The 16,065-nt window shown below is 36.1% G+C and overlaps 2 protein-coding genes across 5 annotated transcripts in view; one reads left to right on the top strand and one right to left on the bottom strand.

Moving 5' to 3' along the window:
* LOC126366952 (synapsin) overlaps nt 1–16,065 on the top strand; it is an 87,098-nt gene that overhangs the window by 8,958 nt on the left and 62,075 nt on the right. The window contains exons 7-9 of the mRNA XM_050010295.1: nt 1,003–1,088; nt 1,624–1,750; nt 6,638–6,742. Coding sequence (XP_049866252.1) covers nt 1,003–1,088; nt 1,624–1,750; nt 6,638–6,742 — 318 coding nt within the window. The remainder of the gene's footprint in view (nt 1–1,002; nt 1,089–1,623; nt 1,751–6,637; nt 6,743–16,065) is intronic.
* Nucleotides 8,146–16,065, bottom strand: part of LOC126366897 (tissue inhibitor of metalloproteinase) — a 55,058-nt gene continuing 47,138 nt past the window's right edge. For all 4 annotated transcript variants that reach the window (XM_050010238.1, XM_050010237.1, XM_050010239.1 and 1 more), the window contains 4 exons: nt 15,642–15,750; nt 13,559–13,680; nt 11,657–11,775; nt 8,146–8,693 (listed from right to left, as the gene is read on the bottom strand). In XM_050010238.1, the coding sequence (XP_049866195.1) occupies nt 8,636–8,693; nt 11,657–11,775; nt 13,559–13,680; nt 15,642–15,750 (408 nt within the window). In that variant the 3' untranslated portion in view covers nt 8,146–8,635. The remainder of the gene's footprint in view (nt 8,694–11,656; nt 11,776–13,558; nt 13,681–15,641; nt 15,751–16,065) is intronic.

Below are 16,065 nucleotides of genomic sequence, written 5' to 3'. Positions count from 1 at the left end.
TTAATATTTTTATACCTTTGAACAGGAAATCCTTGCTTTACATACGAAATGAATGTATGAGACAACATTCCAACTTTGTGCATTTTACGTCTAAGTAATCACGAGGAACGCAATAACGTAAAAACGTACTTTAAGGAGCCGTTATGTGGGCTGTGAACTGATTTTATTGTTACGACACCGTCACTGCCCACATTTTATATCGAAATAATAGCCAAGCTATTAACTCGCCTTATGTAGGAGTACCTACTGGTGAACCCGAAAGAAATATCCTGAATTGAAGCGTGTTGAATTGACAGCCCTGAAATAATAAAACAGGGTGTTAGTGATATCGTAACGAAAACTTTGAGGAATGATTCTGAGTTGATATCAAGAAGAATTTTCCGTCGCAAAAGTATGGAACCGAAAATAATTTAAAAAAGAAACACAAACATTTTCAAACGATGGAGAGTTCCACTTGATATTGACTCAGAATCATGGTTTGAATCATCCCCCTCAGTATTCGCTACGATGCTACTGTATAATTTATTATTAATATATAACTCCTAAGGTTGCCTGTAAGAAATTGTTATTTAGCAATAAGGCCGCCGATTGTGCTTGTCTTGTCACTTTTGTAATTGTTGAATTGTATTGTACTCCACGTTCCGAAGTTGATAACCAGATATAAATCGCACACCAGCAACATATAAATCTGCTTATATACGAAGATCGTCCGTTTTTACTGCGGATTTGACCTTTTTAGGGCATCCTCAATTTGGACAATATTTATGTCTGCGGATTCTCGTATTGCCTTTATTCGCATTCATCTATTTAATCATACGTACCTATATAAGTCCGTATTTATGCCGCGGCAAACATGTAAATAATGGTGGTTTCTCTTTTGTGCAAAATGCTCCGAAAAAGTTTCTTGAATAAGTTGGTTGAAGCTTTTGTCCCAGTACTCTGTATTTAGTTCAGTATTTTATATATTTGTGTGAGTGTTTTATGGAACAAGTTTGTTTGCAGGAGCTGTCTGTGACGGCTAACTCGGATGGCGCCAATGTTTCTATGGCCGTATATCGCAGCGGTACTAAGGTTACTCGATGCTTCAAGTGAGTATTTACTTTTCATTTCTTCGTTCATACTGCATCTACATCAGTTTCATTATCGTTTTTGGTATTAATACATCATAGAAGGGAAGATATAAGGAAAGAGAAGCAGGGGAAGACCAAGAAGAGCTTACATGGACCAAATTAAAGAGAAGGCGAACGCCGTGTCTTATAAGAAAGTCAAAGAATTGGCATTTGACAGACAACAGTGGAGAATGCTACACCTACAAGAGCGTGGCTATTAAATTAATAATGTTAATACGTATATTTTTAAGCTTTTGAAAGTTATAAGTACTATATACCAACCGGGAGAATTAATTAGTTTTGCTAAAACGCCAAAGGTAGTAAGTAAGTAGGATATTGTAGGATTTGTAGCAAAGACAGCGATGATATTTCAAATATAAATGAACGTTTTTCTTTCATTCTATTTCTCTTTGGTTTTGTATTTTGTTATTGCCTGTTTGTACAATAAAGTATTTGTTATGTTATGTTATTTTGACATAGACTTGCTTTGCTAATATTGCGTTGCGTGTCCCAGGCCGGACTTCGTGCTAGTTCGCCAGAACGTGCGCGACGCAGGCGCAGACCACCGCGCGCTGTTGTTGGGGCTCAAGTTCGGAGGCGTGCCTTCCATCAACAGCCTTAACTCCATTTACCACTTCCAGGTAATTATCATTGTACTACACCTTGGACCTGGTCAAGAATACTCTAAACCTGTGAGCATGCATGAAGGTGTTAATGAGGGTGGAAGGAGCCAACGTGGGGTGTAAGTAGAACTCCGTGGTAGCTGTCTATCCCAAAGGAAAATAGGAGTAATGTATGTTGATCTTAGGATTATAAATTGATTAAACATTTCATTCACATACATGTATACATACATACGCGCCTATTTCCCACAGGGGTAAGTTTTCTTGTGACTCTATAAAACTGCTTAAAAAACTGACCCGGCCGATTTTTGAAGTCCAAATGTTGCTTTGTTATGTGTTTAATCTTGTAACTACTTTGTTCATGAATACGTAAGTAGGTCCTAAGTATCTCTTTTACCATCCGTAATAAATAACGTAATAACATTATTATTATCATTATCTTTTCGATCCCTATTCTCTAAGCACATATTATAAATAATGATTAGCTTTTATCTCTAACTGTATCCCAATGTATGCTCATCATCACTAATTTGTCAGTGGAGCCACTTTTTTGGGGAAAAATAGGGCAGTGGTTTCTTTCTTGCCTTCCGTCCCGCAGTTGTCTGTCTGAGGCGAGTGGGATGGCGCCCAGAGTAGTCTATTTCAAAGCCGTACTAGGACTCGTGTCCTCCGCCTCTAAATAGTACTGACAGTTACTGCTGCCCTCTGTCAGGTTCTAGGTTACAGTCCCTGCGACTTGCCCCTTCCGTTTTAGTGCCGTACCGATAGCTCGCATCACCGCCTCTGCAATCGTTGAGGTCTGCACCCGTATCCCTGGGCAAGGGTTCTACATTATACCCCGTAGGTCGGTAGGAATTGCCCCAGTGGAGGGCAGAGAAGATGACTGTCCCGCCTGGCGCGGGTTAATGGTCTTGTATGAAACCGAAACCAAAGGCCAATGCTATTGTATTATATTACATATTATACTACGATTTGTATAGCAGAAATGGATAAATACATTAAAATTTAAGTGAACCCTTTTCAATTTAGGGGTTGATAATGTCGAGCCACATGTTTTTGTGTTTGTGGAGCTTATGTAGCGTTAGGATGCTTAATTATACAGAGCTCAGAGATACGAATAAATAAGGATCTTTCACTCCGGACTGCTCGATATCCGACATCGAAGCGGGTATTCAATTAACAGTTCGTTGATAAAAGTTTATATAATTCTCTGACGCTGACACCCTTCAGTTGGTAACAACGACGAAACCTATGATATTTAGGTGGTATGAAAATCTCGCGATGAAACGGAAGCAACAATAGCTAAAGTGGAAAGATTGACTGTAGACTTTTCTTGTTGTACCTACAATATATTAGGCATATGTATATATCATTATAGTATATTTATATATAAGAATATTTTAGATTATTGTTTTTATTTGATGTATTTTCATAAAATGTGTAAGCGTATGTAGGTATGTCTATCTATTATATAGTATTATACACTGTATGTCTTCTTGTCACGTAGGTCAGCTGAAAGATATCTCTTTCTTAGAGATAAGCTTACCTGTACTCTCTGTTTTCTTTGTATGTTTCTTTTTGACTGTTGTTTTGTGTACAAATTAATTCAAAAATAAATTAGGTACAAACGTCGTTAAGCTCTTGCCCATGCATGTAACAAAATACAGATAATAATGATGAAACGAAGAGACATGCTAGATTACGAAGACACAGCTATTAAAAAAAAATCGTACCATAGAGTGTACTTATTCTAAAGTCTATTATGACTCAGGACTCCTAGTCGTAGTCAGGTTGTGTACTGTGTTACTGATTCATACATTTTACTCGGAATTTGTTGCGTGACGGGAGCTTTATCCTATGCTGCTTCATAGAGTCCTTGAATATAAGTACAAATTGTACATTATCGCAATATTTTTCAAGAATTCAAACTATGTGGTATAGAATTCCGATGAGTCACGTATTAGATATTACCTAACTATTGGCGGAGGTCCTTTACAGTATGGTTGTTGTTTTGCCAGATGATCCAATTTTCAGGGTAACACTAAATTAGTTTGCCGTTTGACGATAATTGTTTGTGAAAGACCAAGAAGGACGTACATTGACCAAATTGGAGATGTTCTTAGAAAAGGTTCAGTACGACCTACTCTTGATGCAAGAGCAATGTGTCAGGATCCAAGTAAATCGAATTCCATAGTCTCTGCTTACCCCAGTGGGAAATATGCGTGAGTTTATGCATGTACGTATGTATGTTGATGATTTTTTATTACCCAGTAACATAAGTACCGACGTAGGTACTTGGTTAAACTTTTCTGGGTTGTGAATATCTCTTCATTAACCCACAGTATAGAAAAGCGTTCACTACGTTTTTCGTATTTACAAACATTATTTTTAATACACATCATTTCCACACAAAGTCCAAATGACCTCCTTAAATTGTCCATTAAGACTAGAATAAAAGGACGTGTAATTACGCCATAAAGGTCTAAATTTGTATAATAAATAAACCGTCAGTCCGAACGAAACACGGACTAAATAAATATAATACTTACAATTTCTTTTTGATTTAAAACGCAAAGGACTTTCGTTTTTATAAAGGATTTTGTTTTCAATGACAATGGCGACTGATTTTATAAATTTCATCTAATCTACTAACTAAAATTAATTCATATCGCTGAGCATATTATTCCTATCGAGACCTAGGGGAAATGATGGTTGAACAGTTTAATTAATACGAATGTTTTGAATTGTCTCAAATAAAATTCATTATTTGTATCAATAGTCAGAAATCGTTATATACGTCAATTAGTCCCACACACATTTACAGACAATTTCGATATATGTGTTTTAAAAGAAATCATTAATTTTGTTACGTAGTTCCATTTATGAAGGACACCTACGGTCGCCATAAATATATGACTAAAGTTAACTTCTATAACATTCAGTGCAACATAGTATAGGTAATATATGAATAACGTCCTAAATCTTCATTTTCAATTTAGATTTTACAATACCCTATCCGCCATCTCCAAATATAATTGAAGAGATGCTTTCAAGTTCTAAACTCTATACTTTTGCATAATGCTCTTTCCTGGCAACGCAAACATGTTTAAAACGTCAAGGCTTTAAACTGTTGGCAAACTAGGGCGTAGTTCTGAAGTCCTCTCGAGCTAGACGTCTGTGCTTCCTATTCATTTTATATGAGCCTGAGACTCTCAGTTGACGACTCTAGCAATATTTATTATGGCGCCTTGTTACATAGGTATGTAAGACTAAAGTTAGATAGTAAAAAAACGCTCATACATTTCAATTTACTTGGGATTTTTCATAAACTACACCCCACTATTATGATGTAGAGAGTATCATCCGAAACAAAGTACGTCACGCTCGTATTATGTTTTGACTGAGGAACATACGGAATTGAGATAAACTATATTTACTATTTGCAAGAGATGTGTGTCAGGATCAAAGCAAATGGAATTGCATAGTCTCTTTTACCCTTGTGGGAAATAGGCGTGAGTTTATTTATGTATGTACTATTGGCGCTCTAGTATAGAAATATATGTATGTATATATATGGTACTTAGAAAGATAGATATTAGTTCTACAGCCTAAAGCGAGAGAGGCAAAACTTAGAAAATGATTTATTTTAACAACTGTCCTACTTACACACATAAACTCATGCCTATTTCCCTCTGGGTTAAGCAGAGTCTATAAAAGTATATTCTGATCCTAATATAGTCCTTTTGTTTCCTCCACAATCATCAATCTTTTCTTGCAGCCGTTTCACAGTAGATTATATTAAACTTTTTTGAAGACAAAACTGTCCTACATAACTACGTAGATTTGCTTTACGTCCATATGAGAACAAATAATATTTTCTGTAGTTACTGGATGCCCCACAGCGCTTCTTTAGCCGATCAAATAGTAAATTTCGCCTCAGCCAATCAAAATAATGCAGGCGTTTACTCACTACACCACAGCTTGCGATCGTCAAAAGTTATGTAGTTTTTCTGGCGTAAAGTGCTGGAATACGAGAAGCCTATGGACTAGGAATAGTCCAATTTGGCAGGGTACGGTGAAAACGGATATTGCAGTGAAAACTTTGTTATGGAACAGTCTGAAGAATGTGCAGGAACTTTCGTTACTGTACAAATAAAAGTACAAAGTTGTGTCTTTTCGATAACGTTTGCACTTTTGTTAAATAACGACTTTACCATTTTTGCGATGTAACACAAGTTTATTGTATTTACCTACCGTCTAAACAAACGTACCAGAATGAGTGCAATCAACATATTTATTTTAAATTGTAATGACTAAAAGGAGTATGAACATTTCGAGTTTCGCCATCATTTAATTTGATGAAGCTTCTGTACGAAGTGACGTTAGCACTTGTTTTTGATCTCAATCTTGTACTCAAATATCCATGTCGCAGCGTTATAGCTCTTCTACTTTCAATATAATAATATAACACTATATTGCACTAAGGATACATACAGCATAATAATATAAATGGTACAATAGGCGGCAATATTGCTAAGGTAGCATCTCTTCCAGGCGACCTTTCAGTACTTTTAGGATACTTTCGTCTATATAACATATAAACAGCCTATGTACGTTCCACGGCTGGGCACAGGCCTCCCTTCGATCAACCGGAGTGGCGGGACTAAAGGCTTAACGTGCTTTCCAATCTTTATGGGAATCAATCTTTATGGGACAATCTGGTGATTGAGACTGCAATGTCCCTCCAAACAAAAGACAGTTTCACAAAGTGATTTCTACAATGTCCCCACTGGGAATCGAACCCGGACCTCCAGATCGTGAGCCCAACGCTCTAACCACTAGACCATGTATGCTGTTAGACCATGGAGGCTGTCGATATATATCATATATTTGTTTGTGGTACAGGATCGTCCCTGGGTGTTTGGCCACCTACTGCAGCTGCAGCGCCGCCTAGGCCGGGAGAACTTCCCCTTGATCGAGCAGACCTACTACCACAACCACACTGATATGGTGAGTCTTAGTCCACATTTCTATTCTATCTATAATAAGCTATTTTACTCAAAGACAAATTATGAAAAGCCTATAATACCCATTGCCATAACCTAAAATAAAGTAAATAATCTACATATCGAAACCAGTTTGACTATCAAAAATAAAAATATTGTTCCTCTTTTATTATTATTTATTTATTTATTTTCGATTTTTATTCATGAATGAGTAAGATGGTTGGCCGCTTTTATTGATGACGTCACTCGGACAGTATTTCCCATTGATGTTTAAATAATTCCCTCGGGTTATTCGTTCATTCTAAAATTAGCAGTTGTCAATCTCACGTCTTTTTCCTTTTCGGTGGATAAGATTATGACGGTTATAACTTAAAATAAAGTTAGGCGGTGTCTGCAGGAATCGGACCCACTGTTAAGTAATTAAACCTACTATATGTAATGGACTTGTTTGGAAATTTTATTACACGATTATTAATGAAAATAAAATTCATAAATTAATAATAAAAACAACTAATTTAAGTCGCATAAAGTCACTGATGATATCATGTCGTCTAAGCCACCACCATCATACGCCATTCTAAGACGCCATGTTTGGTAACGGATACTTCTTTCAATCATCATAATTTACAGGGTATAGTGACATCGTACCGAATACTGAGGAGATGATTCAGACCATGATTCTACGTTAATATTAAGTGAAATTTTTCGTCACAAAATCATGTTTCTTTTTGTTTTTAAATTATTTTAATTTCTATACTTTTGCAATGGAAAATTCCACTTGATACAAACTCATAATAATGAGCTGAATCATCCCCTTCATACGTACTTGTACGGGGTGTAAGTGACTTCGTAACGAATATTGAGGACTCCGACATGAGTTTTATATTCTGAGTTAATATCAAGTTGAATATCCTGTCGGATTCATGAAAACTTTAGTGTTCTTCTAAATTATTACCAATTTCATACTTTTGCGACGAAAAATCCCACTTGATATCAATTCAGAATCATGGTCTGAATCATCCTCAAGGTTTTCGTTACGATGTCACTAACAACCTGTATATAGAATGAATTATGGTCACTAAAAAGCTTCCATAACCACGTTAAAACTTTTAAAATGCTGTTACTAAAAATAAAGTCATTATTTATACACATTATTTTTCACTATGGTTGCTTACTTCGTGACAATCAGAGTTATGGTTCATATGTATTCGTCATTTTATAATACTAATGATTGCATGTCTGTGGGGTCATTTATAACGTGTTGTTAGTCGTCGTAGAGGTCATACGGTAATCGCTTGTCACGAGCGCGATGTTATCACGGATTTGTTAGCTGCAGATACAAATATATTACGTCGTGTACCTTTGCTATCATATTTACCGCAGGAGTTTTGAGAACAGTAAAAAATGTTTTTAATAAATTTTCCTTTATTTTTTTCTTTAAACCTAACGTAAAAATATCACTATAATTTGTTAATTTACAATAATTAACTTAAAAATAAATAATATAAAAATAACGTTAAAATTACTTTCGTCTACAAGACAACAACAATTTAGGATCGTCCGAAGGAAAACAGGTACAAAATAACAAAAAATACTTTATGGCAAAGTCTAACTAAATTCGTCATTGCATGAATTTTATTAAACATCTACATTTTGTCTTCCTTCAAACAATACAAGTTGACTAATTCTACGTGTATTGAATGCCTTCGTTATGTTAGAATGGTTTGATTTGGGCCTTCGCAATGTTAGAACGGCTTTTGACTTAATTACTACGTAGTTGCCGTGAAATTTGTATATGTTATTAGTAGATGAGAATCCTTTTGTAGTATTCCATGATGGTACAACGAGATATACAAATGGTACGAGAAGCGTTTACTTGGGAGTCGAGCCGGAGGAATCAAGTTAGAGTCATATTGTAGCGGTGTCCTTGCAGGCACCTCGTGAGAGCTGGGGCTCTGAAACAATACAGAAAAAACTGTTACGAAACAAAATCTCCTTTATACTGAAACATGAAGAGCAAACGATGTTATAAAATTCAACCTACAACTTCTACTTCAAATCCGTTAGAATCCAAAACACTTGTCTGGTAATTATAACAAGTATTTGTCCTTTAAATTATATCACAAACAATGTGTTTAATGAAAATATAAAAGGAAACAATAAACGTGATGAAAATATGAGAATTACGAGGCAGTATTTGGCGATGAAAATGGATCCGCGTCCCTTAAATTGATTGATAACGACAGCATTTCGAGAGGGGAACATCAAAAGATTTATGTTTACGATTGTAGCCTGCTTCAAACATCTGTGAAATAAAGATTCTGTTTAGAATTTTAGACACAATAATATTCCATTGTGTTTTGCAAACATGTAAGTAAACGAATGCAAATTATATTGCATTTGATGTTCCCGGTGGGTGTACTAACCATAGTATTACTTATATTCAAGGTGTTGTTAGTTACACCGTAACGAAAACTTTAAGAGATGATTCATACCATGATTCTGAGTTGATATCAAGTGGAATTTTCCGTCGCTAAAATATAGAAATGAAAAAAAATCGTGATTTTTTCCGATAGAAAATTCCACTTAATGTCAACTCAGAATCATGGCCTGAATCATCACCCAAAGTTTTCGTTACGGTGTTAATAACACCCAAAGCTGCCAGTTTGGCTATCTATATATACTGAGGGGGATGATTCTAAGTTAATATCAAGTGGAATTTTCCATCGCAAAAGTAAAGAATTCAAAGTAATTAAAAAAAACACAAAAGAACGTGAATTTTGCGACGGAAAGTTCCACTTGATATTAACTCAAAATCAAGAGCTGTATCATCCCCCTCAGTATTCGGCACGGTGTCACTAACAGTATAGTATAATTGTATGTATTTAGTTTACCCATGACAATTACTACTTAGGTATCATACATGCATATGAATTACGTATATTTCCAAGTACTTACACCCACATTCATGCTATTTATCAATTTATATTTTATGATATACATTATTATGTAACAACTAGCCACAATCTGTTTATAGGCTTGTTAATAGCTTCTTACCCGGTGTTAAGAAAGGACTTTTGTAATACTTATAGATTATATCACCGGCATGTATGCCATTAAACATCTTGTCATAAAATCTTGGTATTTTAGATCCAATAATATTAATGAAGGGAGCGTACTTTCTTCGCGAACCCGTTATTGAGGTAACGTTACATACTTCTGTACGATATACGTTGTTTGCGCTGTATAAAGTCACCTAATGAGTTTTCATTATTAGTTTTAGTAAACGGTACGAATAGTGAATAATTATATAAAAAATACACCAAAAATTCACACATCACCAGCCCATTAACGTCCCCACTGCTGGGGCACGGGCCTTCCCTATTGATGGATAGGGAGATCGGGCCTTAAACCACCACGCGGGCCCAGTGCGGATTGGTAGTTATTAACGACCACATTGTCGTTGTGATTTGTTACCAAAAATTCATTTCGTAAAAATGGAATTAGATTTCAAAAAATGGAATTTTGCAAGTGTGTCAGGATCAAAGCAAATGGCATTCTATAGTCTCTGCTCACCCCGGTGGGAAATAGGCGTGAGTTTATGTATGTGTATGTGGAATTACGAGTTTGCCCTGAGACTTAGGCCGACATTTAAGACAATTGCTAAGTACGAAACATTTTCTTGTTAACGCTGACGTAATACTTAGTATGAATGATTGCAAGACATTTTTGTCTTCTATAAGATTAGCTTACTAACGTGATATTCGCGCACTGCCAGCTTTACAACAATACCTTTGTTGACTTTTGAATCGTGTTGTACGTCAAGGATGTACAGACGAGTGGACAGATACAAGTAGAAAAAAAAGAAATATTCACATAAAACAAAGATTTGAGAAAGGAGTTGAGAAAATCAGAATATTTCATATTAGTAGCTTACATTTATCGTAAAAGCCATTACAAAGGATTACGTCTCGTTTATCTTGGTATTATACTACTACTGTTAGTTTCAGCCCGCATCTCTGCTCACGTGGACTATAAATCTTCTTCATTCCGAAGTCTTTATTCCTTGTCTAAATCGGAAAAGAAACCCCTGTGCAAATGTTAGCTTTTTGGATCAAATTGTTTAATTGGGCTGAGCGTTGATACTCATCAACGCTCAGTCATTAAGTTTCTCATTACTTTCTTTTTATTGAAGATAGTGATGAAAATGTACCTAAAGCGGTCTCCTTAACCCTTAAAACTTTATAGTTAATCAAGTCGGCACTATTTTATGAGATGCTTCAACTTAAGTGGAAATAAGAAAACATCGCGGGGAGAAAATTCAAGAAATGGGGACAGAACGGAAAAGACGATATTACTAATTAGTTTAGTTTCGCATTTTCTTAGGAGAGAGTTACGGAGTACTAAAAACAGTTAAAATACTTTAATAATATATAATAAAAGAAGACTAGATGTATAGTGAAATAATTGTATAAGTTTCAAATGGATAGGATGTGTGTGATTTTTTGAGAAACATAATATAAATGTGGGCGACCTTAAAGTTTAAACATAAGCGTGGGGTAAAACTCAGACCTATACAAAAAAAAAAAAAATTTCAGACTTTCGTCATCGTCGTTAGTAGAAAACTTAAAAATAAGTTAGTATCAAATTAAACAATTTTATTATTAAAAGTATGCATATTTTATAGTCTATTCTAGTTGAATCCTTATTGGGTCCAACCAGAACAGACACCCATTGCCTAATTACAGGACACTCATACCTGTCACCAATACCCCTCAGGATGCCGTTGTGGCTAGACCTCACTCTGCTCAGTAAAGAGGCTACTTTTTTCCTTCTGATAGCGTGGAAGTCATCAGTATGTGCACTAGAGAACATACTATATACCTATATACTAAAAAAAACTGGTGTAAATATATACCTGGTCCAGCGGCACCGTCGCTTGCGGTCGTGTAGACAGATACCGTGCCTCTCGTAGCAGTCATCGTAGTTCGTGACACACGTGTTTGGTGATTTCGTGCGTTTGCGCGTAATATGAACCTGTAAATAACACGCTTGTGAATAAACTTTGTCTTCTGTAGACGGCTCTATCGATCCAAGTCGCAGATGGGAATAATATATTGCTTTGTAAGCCCCAGTCTACAGTAACTTTCATTACTGAGCGACAGTGACCTATTCGGTGTCTAATTATGAGCGTAGCCGAATTCTTACTTCTTCTCCCCTCGTGTAGGGTTGTGAGGTGGATTACCAACCTCATAAACCCTGGTATCAGGGCTACTATTGGGCCGCCAAAGGCCCCTGACATGACTCATGTAACGACTACTCACTTACATCAGTAAGTAGTAACCGGGACCAACGGATTAACGTGCCTTCCGAAGCACGGATCATCTTACTTTCGGACAATCAGGTTATCAGCCTGTAATGTCCAAACCATTCACAAAGTCATTTTCGTAATATTTCCCCACCGGGATTCGAACCTGGGACTTCTGGATCGTGAGCCTAACGCTCAACCACTGGACCACGGAGGCCGTTATTCTTACTGAGAAAGGGAAAATAAAAATGGTGATAATTAGGCATTGGTGATGGGTTTAATGAGTGATATATTATGTAAAATAAAAAGTCAACAGCAACATACACAACATTACTTAGAGCCAAAGCTAATGAAAATGCAAACAGTAAAATTCCCAATTAACTAAGAGTCTATGCATATACATTTTATTGATCAGCTGATTTTATTCGCTGGAATAATTAAGTTTCATCTTCATTTTGCCTATTTTGTGGAATAAGCATTCAATTAAGTATTTTGTAGAAGATGGTAAATAATTGGGTTAGACAACGTAGTATTTTTCCTTGCTAAATGAGTTGCGTATAATTTGTCTTTTTAAAGGTTAATCTAAATTATCTGCGAATGGAAGGTATTGAATTACCAAGTCGGCAAAAAACCAATGTTAATTAATGTGAACGAGTTCGTCCAACGTAGTAGACAAGTTGGTAGTCACGATTGCGTGACTGTTTACATATCAAATGTTTACAAACGTCATGTTTAATTTTACCAAAAACGTTTGTACGCTGGCCATTCGTGTTTCACTCGCCATTTATTATTCATTATCATTCATTCATTACACAATACATATTTGTATTATCGAAGAAATGTAATGGGTCTTTGAGGTTATGTTTGAAATTAAATTAAAGCTCATATTGACATTACGTTACTGTAACCCCTGCAGAGCTCTTAAACTTAAGTCTCTAGGGTCGCGTTCAAGGTACTTGACTGGATTCAAGGGAGGGAATTACAGAATAAACGCAAAAACTCATTCCGCAATTTTCATTTTACATTTATATGCTTTTAATAAGGTGTTCAGTACTAGTGTTACTTTTATAAAACTCGTATCCTGATACTTTTGTATTGTTATGGATGGAAATAATTCCATAGCATAAGCTATACACGTATAAGCAAAGCCCGTTTTTATAGAACTGTTACTATTACTGACTTTATTGCGTCTTTGACATTTAAATATTCATTGCTTTACTTTAGATATTTAAACTCTTTAGTGACAATATAAACGACTACGCGTGCTAAGTATAAAATATTTACTCATTCTGCTGCATGGGTAATCCAGAGAATTATATAAAAATCGATACTGCACTGGTAGGGTTGTAGCATATTTGAAATGGTGGCATAACTTTCTGTAACAGCCAGTAAGTTACGGAGACGTTTGTGAGACCTTTTCCACTTCGGCGTTCTCAAGTTTCTAGTTTGTGTGTGACTTTGGCTTGCGTGTGGATTTATATCTATAAAGTGTGTTATAGTGTGTGGACTCACTTTGCACGTGCAACCCTGTTTGTAGAGCATCCGGAAGCCTTTCCGTTGCCGCGGCGTTACTTCCCGCCACTTACTCACGTACCCGCACAAACCCATGTGCGCTTGTAAGTGTATTACAATGCCTGAAATGTAAAAATATTATAAGTAAACTCTTAATATGGACCATCTTAGAGTCTAAATGCAGAAATCTGAGCCCACTAAAATAACGTAAGTAAACGTTTTTGTAGCTCTTACCCGTGCTTAGCGAAAACTCATAAAGAGAAGATCGATAATTCTGTTTCGGAATTTGAACCCGCATTTCAGTTCTTGTTATTAGTATTTAAAGAACTACTTCATCTATTGCTGTTCGTCATGATCAGTCTATGTTGAGTCAACACTGTTGGGCCCATTCTTTCTCATAAACTGGAGTATACCTTAACAACGCAACGTTTCTTTTATGTCTAACACGATGAACCAATGATTTAGATGATTATGACGATATTGCTGCTTAATATCAGTAGGGACATACTCAAATCTTTTAATAATAAAAAAATCTATGACACAAATATCAAAAGCTGCTGCAAGTTTGTTATGATTCGTGGGCTCTATCTACTTTAATAATAGTGATTATGGAATAAATCGTAAATAGGTTAAATGCCTGCTTAAACCCATATCATATTTTCGCATATTCCTCGTGTATTACATCGATCAATCAATTATACTAGTCTTTAGGGAAAGCCGACATCAGGGTCTTAGTAACAGCCTTTAGCCGTCTTTAGGTAAAACGTATTAATATTAATCTATTAATGCGTACACACAATATTGGCAGACATGTAAGCCTTTAGATACAAATTGAGGGATGACGGCATATTTTAGGATTATTCACCTTTAAAGTGTTGCAAGATTATATAACTTACAAAATATGTAACTTTGTGTTCAAGTTACTTATAACAATACTAGCGGTTTTTTGATAATTAAAATTACAATTCCATTTTACTAGTCCATTAAATGCCTAGGCTGTTAATCCAATGCTACCGTTCAAATCACTGTGAATATGATGCTAACTTTTACACAACCGAGTTCAGTTCATTCATTTTAATTCAGTTAGTTGTTGAATGGGACCTCATTACAGTGGCTATAAATAATTCTCCTCTTATGGCACCTCACTGACCAAAGGTGTAACTTTAATTAAACCACGGGTCCTTTAACATACTTGTGGTTTGGAGGGTAGATAGGGAAGGTTTGAGTGAATTATAAGGATGTATCTCTTAATGGGTGACCACGAAAAAAGTATTTGTTAGGTACTCACATAAAATGTCAATGTCGGGGCAGACCCAAAAATATCAAATTGCAGTTTCTTCTCTGATAATTCACTCACCTATAATAGATTAATCATGTTCGACTACGATCTTATGCCTTACTTTCTTATTATTGCAATGTACTACTTACTAGGACCTAGATATTGAGTTTCAACTAGTCTGTCAAGCTAAGTAGTTAATGCCATATATGGCAAATCTACAATACATCACGGTAAAAAAAGTTTCAATTAGTGGCTATAAAACCCAATGCCAATGTCGTCGTCAGGGTAGCGAGCTGGAAAGATACCATATTTAATTGCACAGAGTAGTGTAACTCTGAAAATCCGTAAATCATAACAAGTGTCATTACTATAATAATTACGCTTGTTTCTATGCTTCTACACGTTCAACTGTTAATCTTTCCAGTTTACTCATATATCTGAGGCTCTTCTTCTTATCGTGTCGATGGCAAACTAAATAGTATCGGCTCAAAACTTGGCAACAAGTATGGCGCTATCTGCAGCGTTCATCAGATCCTCCTGCGTGCAGGTGTTCGGGCATGTAAGATGTTCCATCGTTTGGGGAACAGTGCCGCACTTGCACTTTAAGCCCGAGCCATCCGAGAAACCTCACCTGAACAAATTGTCAAATTGTATCTGAGGCTGATCATCTGGCATACAGTTCATCATATCCATCATAAGGCTTTTTATGAAGAGTGACTGCTAGTTGTATTTTAATTGCTTGTAGCTCGGCCCCCAGTAGGGTTTATGGGCATATATATGTGTTTATGTATATGACAAACATACCTGTGATGACGTAAGTCTCTCTCGGCTGGAGGTTCACCCCGCACAGAGAGTCCTGTGACGGAGTCAAGATACGACCCGACTTGAGCGCCACCGCCGCTTTAGGAGTCGCCTGCAAACCAAACGGAAAATCAGACATTATGTATGACATTATGTCCTTCTAAGGTCGAGATTTCCAGACACAGTAGTTAAGCAATGGGGTTTGGATTTTAAAAGGACATTCGGTCTTACGACTGTATAGTTTATTGTATCAAAAAATTATAATTAATTAGTCAGATAACAGACCTTAACTAGGTACATGGCAATTGGCGTCTCGTCACTTGAAGCGTTTTCCTACATGTGATAAAAGTAACAAAAATATAAAAGACGCCCGTCGTATCGCAAGTTCGTATAAGTGTCAGTTATGATAGACAAGTCAAATAAAAGG

Source organism: Pectinophora gossypiella, chromosome 5, assembly GCF_024362695.1.
Source record: "Pectinophora gossypiella chromosome 5, ilPecGoss1.1, whole genome shotgun sequence".
NCBI classification, from domain to species: Eukaryota; Metazoa; Arthropoda; class Insecta; order Lepidoptera; family Gelechiidae; genus Pectinophora; species Pectinophora gossypiella.
The sequence above is the reverse complement of the archived record's forward strand: the minus strand, read 5'-3'. Positions and strand labels throughout refer to the sequence as shown.